This window comes from Planococcus citri, chromosome 5 (assembly GCF_950023065.1).
Source record: "Planococcus citri chromosome 5, ihPlaCitr1.1, whole genome shotgun sequence".
Lineage (NCBI taxonomy): Eukaryota > Metazoa > Arthropoda > Insecta > Hemiptera > Pseudococcidae > Planococcus > Planococcus citri.
The window spans coordinates 30739877-30751654 of NC_088681.1; the positions used below are offsets into that span (position 1 = coordinate 30739877).

The window sequence follows — 11778 nt, forward strand, 5'->3', positions numbered from 1 at the left end:
TACCGTTATTTTTTTTGAAAAATTAAAATTTTAGGAAAGTACGAGTACCTATTCTTATTGTTCTACGACAGGTTGAAAAATAAAAAGAACATTCAAATTGCATCACTAGGCAAAATCCTAGGTTCTGGATCATTTTTCAATTGTTGGTGAATTTTTGATACCTAATTCAAAATTGACCTACTTCGTATAGAAATCAAAAAAAGGTCAAAGTGAGGTACCTATATAGAAAGCTGAAAGGTTTATATTGAATTTTTGATCTGTCAAATCAATTGATGACCTCCTTTTAACCTCCATTTTCTTGGGAACAAGGACAGAAAAATGGCAAAAACTTGAAAAAATTGTGTAACCGAACAAAAATTCCAGGAACTGAATCACTTTTCGGTTTTTGAAAATCTAAAATTGACTAAACTTCCTTTTAAAAAAATGAAAATTTGTTATTTTCTCCCAATAACGACGAAAATTCGTAGCACAGGGCATAGAAAAATCGCAAGGATGCCCGAAATTACCTCAAAAGACAAAATTCCAAATTTTAGATGATTTTTAAATTTTTGGAAAATTTTTTAAAATTCAAAATGATACTTATCATAAAAATCAGTGTTGCCACTTTTTTTCGTACAACAAATTAGCTCAAAATGTTTCAAAACGTAGTTTTCATATCGTTCCGACTCTCAAAAATTCTGAAAAAAATATATTATGGACACCTTTTCATGCTGAACAACATATTAAAAAATTGGGATCGCATCATGTCGCAAAGTCGATTTAAAAAAATTGAAAGTTTGCGAAAAAATGCGATTTTTTGATTTAAAACGTGAAAAAAAAGTTTTGATTGGTGCAGTTGACCCATTTGACCCCTATTTTTATGTATCCATTGAAAAAGTTAAAAAAACCCCTTTTTCAATGAAATAAACTCAGCACAAAAAAAATCAAAATTCAAAAAAATTCTATTTTCAATTTCAAACATCAAAAAAAGTTGACCTTTTTCTGACGTATTTCATGAAAATGTTGATAAAAATTATACTCATACCAAAAAAATTGAAATTCGTTTATTTTTTGAAATTTTTTTCGAAGCTTGATTTTTTTTGTGATGAGTTTATTTCATCGATTAAAAAGGGGATTTCAACTTTTTCAACGAATGCGTAAAATTAGAGGTCAAATGGGTCAACTTTACCAATCAAAACTTTTTTTCACGTTTTAAATAAAAAAATTGCATTTTTTGGCAAACTTTCAATTTTTTTAAATCGACTTTGCGACATGGTGCCATCCCAATTTTTCAATATGTTGTTCAGCATGAAAAGTTGTCCATAATATATTTTTTTCAGAATTCTTGAGAGTCGGAACAATATGAAAACATACGTTTTGAAACTTTTTGAGCTTATTTTTTGTACGAAAAAAAGTGGCAACACTGATTTTTATGATATCACCAAAAAGCCTTTCAAAACCCCTAACTATGGGGAAAAGTTCCATTTTGGTAGGTATGGTGGTTATCGAGTTATCCACTGCTGAAATGGATGATATTTTTAGGTTCACTGAAAACTTTGACACCCCCTGGCTGCCGTTAAAAATGCGCTAGAGGGCTGCGATTTGCGCCATTGGCCATCTAACTGGCCCAAAACCACTAACTTTGGATCTTGGATCCTGAGAACTCAAACAATGCATACCATGTGCCAAGCTTTGGCTTTCTATCAAAGTTGATCATTTTTTTTCAATTGAAAATTAACCACATTTGAATTTATTGAAAATTCTTAATTCACCAAAAAATGAAAAATTAATTCAACATTAAATTTTTTGATGACGTAATTTTGTCGATTTTTTTGTTGGACCTAAAAATAGTTTCGTAAGTTGGGAAATCTTCTGGGCCTTTTTTTCACATCTATGGGGGGAGGGGGAAAATCACGAAGATTATTTGCACTTCACATCAAAATTTCTTCGAACCTTCATCTCAAGGACCGGAGAAATTATGAGCTGTCAAATAGGAGCGATCTTCTCCTTTTGGATTGAGGGAGTAAAATTTTTTATGTAAGTACATAGGGTAGACCTGTCAAAAATTTCATTGTAAAAACACTCGTTCATGCAAATTGGGTCAAAATTGGTGGAGAGGAAGAGGAAAGTATGAGGGAAGTAAAACAAATATTAGGTTTACCATTCATAAAATTTTCTCAGATTTTTGGTAAGAAATTTTTGCTTTGAGAATTTTATAGTTGGAAGGATCTGGAAAGAATTTATTTTTTTTATTCGAAGTTCTCAAATAATCATTTATTTTGTTACCTATTTCAAAGACACTTTCTATAGACCTACGCGTCTCAAAAATTTTTTGCACTGGTTTTAAAAAAGCCTCCTCCCCTCCTCCTCCTACACACAAAGTTCAACATCGAACGAGTTACCAAGCTGTCATCACTGATTACACAGAAATAATTCAAACCCTTTCGAACTTTCGGATCACACTGTACAGCTTCTACGGCTTTTATCGTGTGCATAATTAAAACATACAATACCTTCGGGCTAAACAAGACGTGGGGACCTTTTCTATAATGGGTAATCTCGTCGAGCCGCGATGATTTAATAGCCATTTTCACAAATTTATCTACGCAGTAGATATAGATCAGCAGTATAGTCGCTCGCGTGCCACTACATAGTCTATTACGACATTCGTTTATGTCAACGATCACTTAATATACCATACTTCATCTCGTACACGTCCCGTAAGTATCTAAGCAAATCGCCCTCGAGTAATGTAGATATTCCAGCGACGACGCTCGTTCGTGCAAAAAAAAGGAGCAATCTGAGTATAAGCGAGATAATTCGATAGTGGTTTTGATGCATCGAATGGTATATTTTTTATGGTTTTTTGTTCTTACAGTGACAGTAATGGTAGAAAAAAAATCAAGAAAAAAATACATGCATACTCTGAAGTATAAGAGTTCCTTCATTTATATTTCTTTCCTTGCCTCATTTAGCCTTACAATATCAGGACTGTAGGGAAGAGGGAGTTTGCGCCCCAGGCACAGATTTTTTAGAGGGTTCGAAAAATAAAAGTCCAGACAGATATTTTCTATGGGCTCGTTTTGGCTCTCCAAGGTTCTGCCTAATGCCATGAGGACTTACAAATTTTGTGAATAAGTACATTAAATTTCATGATTTGTACATATAATAAATTGAACGAGTTTTTCAATCAAGCTAGCTATCGTGTTGGCTTCGATTGACCCTACAGTTTTTTAATCATTACACTTTGAACGAATAACGAAAAATCATAAACTGCTGGCGAATCGCCTTATACGTGCATTTGTTTTAGAATCTATATCCTTGAATATCCTCTGAACCATCGAAAACATTTCAACGCATCAGCTGTCTTTGATACGGTCATGCTTAAATATCCCAACAGTGTTTTTTTCTCTAGTGGACGCCGGCCAGTGCAACGCAGGGTTACTCAAAATAATTTACAGAGTTGAATATGGTCACATGGGCAGATTGCAGAGCCTTTAGGAATGATGAAATCATCAAGAGAGAATTACGAATTTTAAGTCTGAGTCAGAAAGTGTGAAGTTCTTAGATTTAAAAATTGAAAGCTTAATAAAAAAAACTTCATTTCCATCGTAATAATTGGATGGAGGTTTAGAATAACTGGCTGCCTGGCTTCGAGAGTTTCTCGCTACAAAAATCAAAAATTAACTCCTCTTCAAGAACCACGACTTCTTTTACGAGTATTCGTTACAATAATTTTGTTGCAAATAAATACCTAATGAAGTTTTCAAGTAACCTCATATACGAAACCATTACAGCTACGACTCGAACAGAATCCTATTCACCTTGAATCAATTTCAAAACTATTCACTATTTGTTCATTTACTGCACAGTCATCAATTCAGTTTACTCGGTTAACATCATTTAAGAACCATTGGAATACATACACAACCAAAAAACCATACCCAAGACAGAAAACTAATTCGGTTATGAACTAGCTGGCTCGTATAGTAAATGGAATAATTCTTTAACCTTGCATTTACGTGACCTTTCCAAGTTGCCCTTCCACCCTCACCCTTCTATATTCATCTTGTACTATATTAAATGAGAGAAAAAGGTCACCCTACCTCGTATCAACGATTTTTAATATCATTCATCTATATTTGCGAAACGTTTCCTTGTTTTAGACATACATAAGAATTTTGTGAGTGAATTTTTCCCTAAAAAAAATTTTGCACCATAGATAGCAATTCCATCCAATCCAATCAAATCTCAAATATCCACCGAGTAATTATGTAGGTACCAAAGTATACAAATCATGAATCAAACGAGCTAATATCGTTAATCTCGCAACGCAATAATCATTGAAAGAAGTTAATACCAAATAATCGTCTCGTAATAAGCATACACCATCATTCAAAAGAAAATAATCCCCAAGACAAACACGTGCTCGAAACACGCGGATATCCGCACCACGCGGTGCCGATCCCAACACACACACGTTTGTTGCCAGAAAATCTTACAGTCATACGAGCGATGAAAATTACTCAAATTGAAAAGCTCTTTTTTTTTAAATCTTTCATGACGTCGTGAAATCGTAAATTAATCGCTTCGTATTGCACCGCGTTATTATCTTCTATATAATTCATAATTCCACCTAAAACCTTATCAATTACGAAGTCACGTAAAACTGATTGGAAAAATAATTTCCTGTTTGCAGTGAACAACAGGAGTAAAAAAAATACATGTGATTCATAATTTATGTACAGTATACACCGTCACATATGTACCACGTATGTGCGCGTGTCAATAAAAGCAATATTCGCGTACCATGCAACTTACCCTCTTTCCTCATTCCCATCTTTAGACATTTTCGTAGTCTGCAGAACTGGCATTGGTTTCGGTGATGTTGATCTATAGGACAATTTCGACTACCTCTACAGGAATATGTTAAATTACGCCGGACACTTCTCTTGAAGAAACTTTTGCAGCCTGAAAAATAAAAATAATGTGAATTAATGAACTACTTCGATAAACAAGAATAAATAAAAGCAGGTAAGCATAGGTTTGCGCTACTTTATAAGTACATAGGTAGAAAGGTCATAGGTGGATAAGAAGGGTGAATTCCCCCTTCCCAGAGCTTTTTGATTAACATCTGCACAGGTGGTGGGTGACTGGGTGCAATTTGGAAATCTCTGTGACTTCTGGGGAGAAAGTTTCAGGCCCCTCCACCCCTCCCCTTGGGTTTTGAGATGACTTTTTTTGAGGTAAAATTTGGAAGATTAATTTCAACTTTTTCATAGACTATTTTTTTTCTTCAAACCCAGAAACTATCGGTTGAGGGCATTCAGGAGCTTTCAATGAGCTTCCAATTTTTTTTCAGAAATAACATTTGGCCCCTGCAACTTTGCTCAGTGCTTATTGGGTAGGCAGAGGTACGATTTAGACCATTTTGAGCAATTAACATAAAATTTCAATCGTGCCACCTCAAACTTAATTTTTCGTCAGAAATCGTAAATTTCAGTTTTTTTTTTTTTTAAATAAAATTTTCAAAACAGCTTGATTAAAAAATTTTTACTTTTAAGCCGTTTTGAAGCCTCCAAAAAAAGCTGAAAAAATTTGAAAAATTTTTCTGGGAGCTCCAAAATAGCCCAACAGTGCAGCGTTTGTTTTCAAAACGAGAGAGGATGTAGACTCATCAGACGATATATGTATGTAGTAACGAAAACGCCCATTTCATTCTCATTTTTGGAATTTATAAGTTGACTAAACATTAATTTTCAAACTGATGACACACCTGAAATTTTTCGGCAATTACTTGAAACGGTTTGGGGAAGGCTCAATCAGCACTACATATTAAGCACCAAAACCAAAGTTATACAGTGCCAAAGGTCGTTTTTGGCACTTTTAGAGCAATTTGAAATTTCAGGAAAAAATTACAAATTTTCTGGAGGCTCTAAAATATGTCCTGTAATATCTGTTATCAAAATCTTAGGAAATTAAAATTTTTTTGTTATTTTTAGCCCCTTCAAAAAACCTGTTAGAACGTCAAATTCTTAATTTAAAAGTCCCTACAGGAGGAATAAAAATTTAAATGTTCAAAATTTCATAAAATTCCACAAAAGTAAAACAATTAGAAAAATGTCTAAAATCAAAATAAAATAACAAAAAACTATTCAAATTGTATGAAAATAAAAATTATGAAATTTTGCAACAATCAAGCTCGTACTTAAGTATCAAAATGACTATAAAATTAGTATTATAATCGTTGAAATTTACCATAAAATTGATGGGAAAAGATGGAAAAATTGAGTAAAATTTTGAAAAAGTTGATTTAAAATTTTTTAAAAGTTAGAAGACAACAGTTGAGGAGCGACGAAGGAGGACCAAAAGAGCGAATTTTGAAAGAGCGCGTGAAGAACAAGAACGAAAATTTTAAAGGAGCAAAGAGCAGAGTGAGTGCGAGTGCTCTCAGTTCGGGGCTCTTTCATCACCGAAAAAACATTGCTGTTTCAAATGACAGAAAAATTTTAAAAGAATCACGAAAAATTATTCAAATATTTTCAAGATCATTATAAAATTAGCCGAAAAATTACTGTAAATGTGATCTGTCACGAGAAAACCAACTTAGTGTCCAAAAAATCGATATTTTTTTTATGGTGGATATTAGTAGTACTCAGGGTGCTGAATCTGCCTGCGGTGCTAAAAACGTTCGCGAACGATTCTTTTGACCCTAAATTTAAGGTCAAAAAAATTGAGCAACTACAAAAAAAATGAAAAAATTTTTTTTTTTGATTTTCTCGAAATGTATGTCAGGGGGAGTCAACATACAAATTTTTGTGGATATCGGCTCACATTTGTAGGATTTAGGCCGTTTTTTTGAAATTTGAATGAGGTTCACTCTGGAAAAATCAACTCTTTTTACCTTGAACAAATTTGTTAAGAAACGTGATAAATTTAATAATAATAACTTATTCTTCATTAATAATTCATACTCGGGTAGTTTTTGCAACATTTTTGGCAAAAAATTCAAAAAAATCGAAAAAATCGATTTTGGGAAATTTCGATTATTGGACTTGGCAACCTTAAATGTGATGATTCTGAAAAAAAAAAATATCGGATTATGTTGGCACTCATGAGGGCCAAAAGTGGTGCAAGTTTCACGGACCTACAAATATTAGATCGCCTGATACATAGACTCAAAACTTCAAATGCCCTTCCTGTAAAATTTACGTTTTGGACACTAGGTTGGTTTTCTCGTGACAGATCACAAATTATCAAAAAATTGATAAAATTTCAAAAAGTTGAACAAAAGTCGCCAAATAGGTAACTGAATGAAAACCTGCTCCAAACAAATCTGCATCTGGCTAATATTATAGGTAGATACCTAGACCTACCTACGTTTTTAAAATAAATTTTTGAAAAATGCTCAACAAAATGAAGATGGTTTTCACCTAATTTGGTGAAAAATCCTCTGGCAACCCCCCTCCCCCTCCACTCACCATATATTTCAATTTTCAAAAAATTAAAGACAAACAAAAAAAAGATATTTACCAAAAAAGTTCACTTCGAAAATTCAAAGGAGTAAAAAATGGTTGAAAATGAATAAATTCAAAAAATCCCAACATGTACTTCTTATTAACCAAGTGTTTAAAAATTTTGGCTTAAGAAATCTACATCGAATGGACATGTCTTGAAGCCCCTGCAACCAAAATTTAAAGTTCTAAAGCTGTTTTTTGGATTTTTCTGAATTTTTGAACACTTAAAAAATCAATTTAAAAAGAGCTGTTTGATATGACAAATTTTCAGGATTGAAGAACCCTCGAGAAAATACAACGTAAATAATTTTGGGGTACTCGAGCAATGGAAGCCTACTTTTAAAAATAAGAAAATATGTACATAATATCATCTTTCATCCCTCTCATTGAGACTACTCTTGAAGAGAATTTTTTAAACCCCATATTTCGGGGGAGGTATCTGAATAATTCAGTAAAATTTTGGGAAAATTGTTTGAAAATCAATTGAAATGTCATGAAAACAGTTAAAAGTCGTTAAATATTGATAAAACATTGCAAAAGTTGAGCAAAATATCACAAAAATGAGTAAAATAGCAAAAAAATTGCTGAAAAAAAAATGAGAAAATAACATCAAAATAATCTATAGGTAGCTTTGCTAGCTTATGTAGGCACAATGGTACATAGAGCACTGAAATACTTGTTTATAAAATTGGCATTACAATCGCTGAAATTAATCGTAAAATTGATTTTTAAAAAATCAAGATTTGGTAAAAAAATTAAAAAAAAAAAATGTGCTTGGAAATTAATTAGAATGAATAAAAGTCGTTATAAAAATGAGTAAAAATCATCACAGGAAAAGTAGCTGAAAGTTATGAAAAATTAATTACAGTACCGTGAATTTTGCCAAAACATAGAAAGATATCAATCATTCATGGAACATGGCGATATTTTGGAATGCAGTGGTACCAATTTTTCGACCACAATTGCCAATTCCAAAAAATCTAGAAATAAGGTAAAAGCTTATCTATCAATTTTTTTTGACTTTTTAAAGTGGGCAATGTGGCCTAAAAATTGATACCACTGCATCTTAAAATATTCCTCTCAGACTCATAAATGATATTTTTGACATTTGGCATAATTCACACGTGATCTAATATTCGAGAAGAAAATACTCTCAAAGGTTAAAAGTCAAGAATAATTGCGATTTGCGAATTTTCAACCCATCAGTAGAGTACTGAAAGTGGTTTTGGATTTTTACAGCAATTTTCAACGATCTTTTGGAACCGAGCCTTTATTTCAAAAAAGCTAGTGTAAGGGCTAGAGTAAAATACTTGACTTAAAAGCCTACATTTTTCGAAAATTCCTCCTCTTGATATTGGCGAGAACTTGAGTAATTGATAATTACGAAATAACGAGTCGACACGGTGAATATTAATTAACCAATTAATATATTAATCAAATAAAACAAAACTTCATCAAACAACAAAATAATACTCGGATACACGGAGAACACATCTAACACGTAGTATAACAAAACAGCAAGTGCGAAGAGTTACACGAGCGTACGTAGCTCGTAGCGCGGCAGGGCCGCGTTACACGGGCGAAGTATCTCTGTGTTGAGGAGCGCAGCCTGGCGGCTAACACTCCCTCCCTGCGCGACTCATCTTTCGCAAAAACATATTTACAGCTTATAATTAACAGGAACAAATAAATCACAAAATTCAAATAAACAGGAACACAGATTCAACACATGAATATTCGGAACAATTCAATCGACAAATTACAAATAAAAAATTTTTCTCTGTTTTTCTCTCTGTTTATCCCATTGGTTGATCGTCGTTATCGTGTTGATTTCTCCGTTGATAGGCTTCATCAAGTAAACGTTCGCCTAGTAATTGAAAATTCGGCGCAGCATCGCCTGGACCACGATCTTCAGAATCGGAAAAATAATCGACGTCAATACCGTCGTCTACGTTATCGGCGTTTCGGCGATGCGCTCGATTGCGGTGTCTCCGTTCGCGATTTCTCTGACGTCTACGTTCATCAATGGTCAGGTTCTCTGTTCGCAGCATCATTAATACTCGTTGCGGGTGTTCATCCAGCGCAAAGTGGTAAATACGCGACATCTCGATTAATTGATGCAGGCCTTCAATCGCGTCTTCAATTGAACCAGGATCTAAAACAATTAATAAACACATACGCATATCTGTATTAGTCTGTACTACTCTGTTTACTCTGAATTCATGGCGGGACGGGCTCGGGGATGAAAACTCTACTTAATTTCACTCAGTAATCTGTCTCTCTGCTCTATAAACGTCTCTTTCGGTAAGGCTTTCGTCAAAATGTCAGCGTCTTGGTCAGCTGATTTAACCCACTCTAAAGTGACTTGATTCTCGATTACAGCATTCAAAATATAGTGCATCTTGATCTCTGTAACGTGTTTTAACGTTGGTGCTCCAGGTTTATTTGCACACGTAAGGGCTGGAATATTATCTCCGTGAATGACGTATGGTCGGTAATCTTCTCCGGTGGCTCTCGTCAGGGATGCGTTTACACCTACGCAATCAACTAAACATGAATTAATCGCGATATATTCGGCTTCACACGTCGAATTGGCTACTAAGCCCTGTCGTTTACTGGACCATTTGACCAGATCTCCGTTGAGTCGAATTACAATTCCGGCAGAAGATTTCTTCGTGTCGTCGCAATCTCCAAAACTTGCATCACAATAAGCATCGATTCCTTTTCCGGTTCCAGTATACACTAACCCTAGGTTTCGGGTACCTCGTAGATATCGAAAAACCTGCTTAACTTCCTGCCAATCCTGTTGTGTTGGATTTCCTTGCTTTCTGCTTAGCCAATTTACTGCAAACGCAATATCCGGTCTCGTAGCGTTGCTCAGGTACAATAAACTACCAATCGCTTCTCTGTATGGAAAAGGTGCTCCGTCAAACTTCGCTTTTGGTTTCGGATTTTGTTGACGTCGTCTCTCTCGCTTATTCGGTTTATTCTTTTTCGGTTTCTCTGTCTTTTTCTTTTGGCTTTTCGGCTGCATTGGAATCTCTGTCGAATACGCATTCTCCATGTTAAATCTCTTCAAGATTTCATCACAATACTCGGCTTGGTCTAACGTTAAAGTATTCTGTTCTTTGTCTCTCTGTATTCGTAATCCAAGGAATTTCTTAGGCTCTCCCATATCTGTCATCTTGAAAATACTTTTCAGTTTTTCTACGTACTTCTCTAAAATCTTTGCATCGTTCCCAGCAAATATCATATCGTCCACGTATATAATCAGTATGCCTTGAAACTTGCCTTTCCAAATCCAAAATAGGCAAGGGTCATTGACATCGGCTTCGAACCCTAGTTCTCTCAGTTTCTCCGCAAACTTTCGGTTCCAACATTTGGGGCTCTGTTTCAAACCATATAACGATTTTTCCAGCTTAAATACGAACTCCTTTTTCTCTTCGTCTGACATGTCAACACAGTCAGGGATTTCCATGTAGGTTTCCTCTTCCAAATCTCCGTTAAGAAAAGCTGTCGTTACGTCGAGTTGTCTGGCGTGAAGTTTCAATCTGTTTATTACTGAAAATACTACTCGTACAGTGGTCAATCTGGATACTGGCGCGTATATCTTCGAAATCGCCATACTCCGTTTGTCTTTAAATCCTCTGGCTACTAACCTGGCTTTATATCTCACGTTTCCTTTGGTATCGATCTTCCTCTTGAATACCATTGTGGAGTCAACAATCGTATGTTTCTTATCTCTGGTGTCTCTGGGTCTCGGTACAACTTTCCATACTCCGTTGTCTTCCATCGATTTTAACTCAGCATCAACTGCTTCCTGCCAATAATGTCTCTCTGTTGATTTCATCGCTTGCTTATACGTCGTTGGGTCAGAAATGATGTTCGTAATAAGCGCGAAAGCGTTTAAATCCTTCGTATCTTCGGTAAGTTTATGGTACTTTTTCAATTTCTCAATTTCAGCGTCGAAGTGTTCCTTTATCGAAAAATCTGTCTCAATTTCCTTCGCGGTGAGGGCTCCTAGATCAATTTCCTCTTCAATCCACTCTGTGTCGGAATCACTCTCTGTCTTATCATCTGGGTCACACAGGATCGATAACTTTATATCCGTTTGAGTTTCTATTGATTTCATCTCCGGTTTCGCTCCGAGATCTATTGGATCAGTTTGGACTTCTCTGGAGGCTGTACGTAGCCATTTATCAACGATCGTCGGTAACGGTCCTCTGCGGGGTTCATTTTCAGGTTTCCGGTAGATCTCTTCGAATTCTTTCAACCACTCTCT

At 34.9% G+C, this 11778-nt stretch overlaps 1 protein-coding gene across 7 annotated transcripts in view; it reads right to left on the reverse strand.

Annotated features, from left to right (window-relative positions):
- The window catches only part of svp (COUP transcription factor 2), a 126141-nt gene that overhangs the window by 85394 nt on the left and 28969 nt on the right, over nt 1-11778 (reverse strand). For 4 of the 7 annotated variants that reach the window (XM_065368563.1, XM_065368561.1, XM_065368562.1 and 1 more), the window contains one exon: nt 8901-9651. In XM_065368563.1, coding sequence (XP_065224635.1) covers nt 9293-9651 — 359 coding nt within the window. In that variant the 3' untranslated portion in view covers nt 8901-9292. Of the gene's footprint in view, nt 1-4788; nt 4951-8900; nt 9652-11778 lie in introns of those variants that run through there. The other 3 variants (XM_065368565.1, XM_065368567.1, XM_065368566.1) reach the window with 2 other exon arrangements.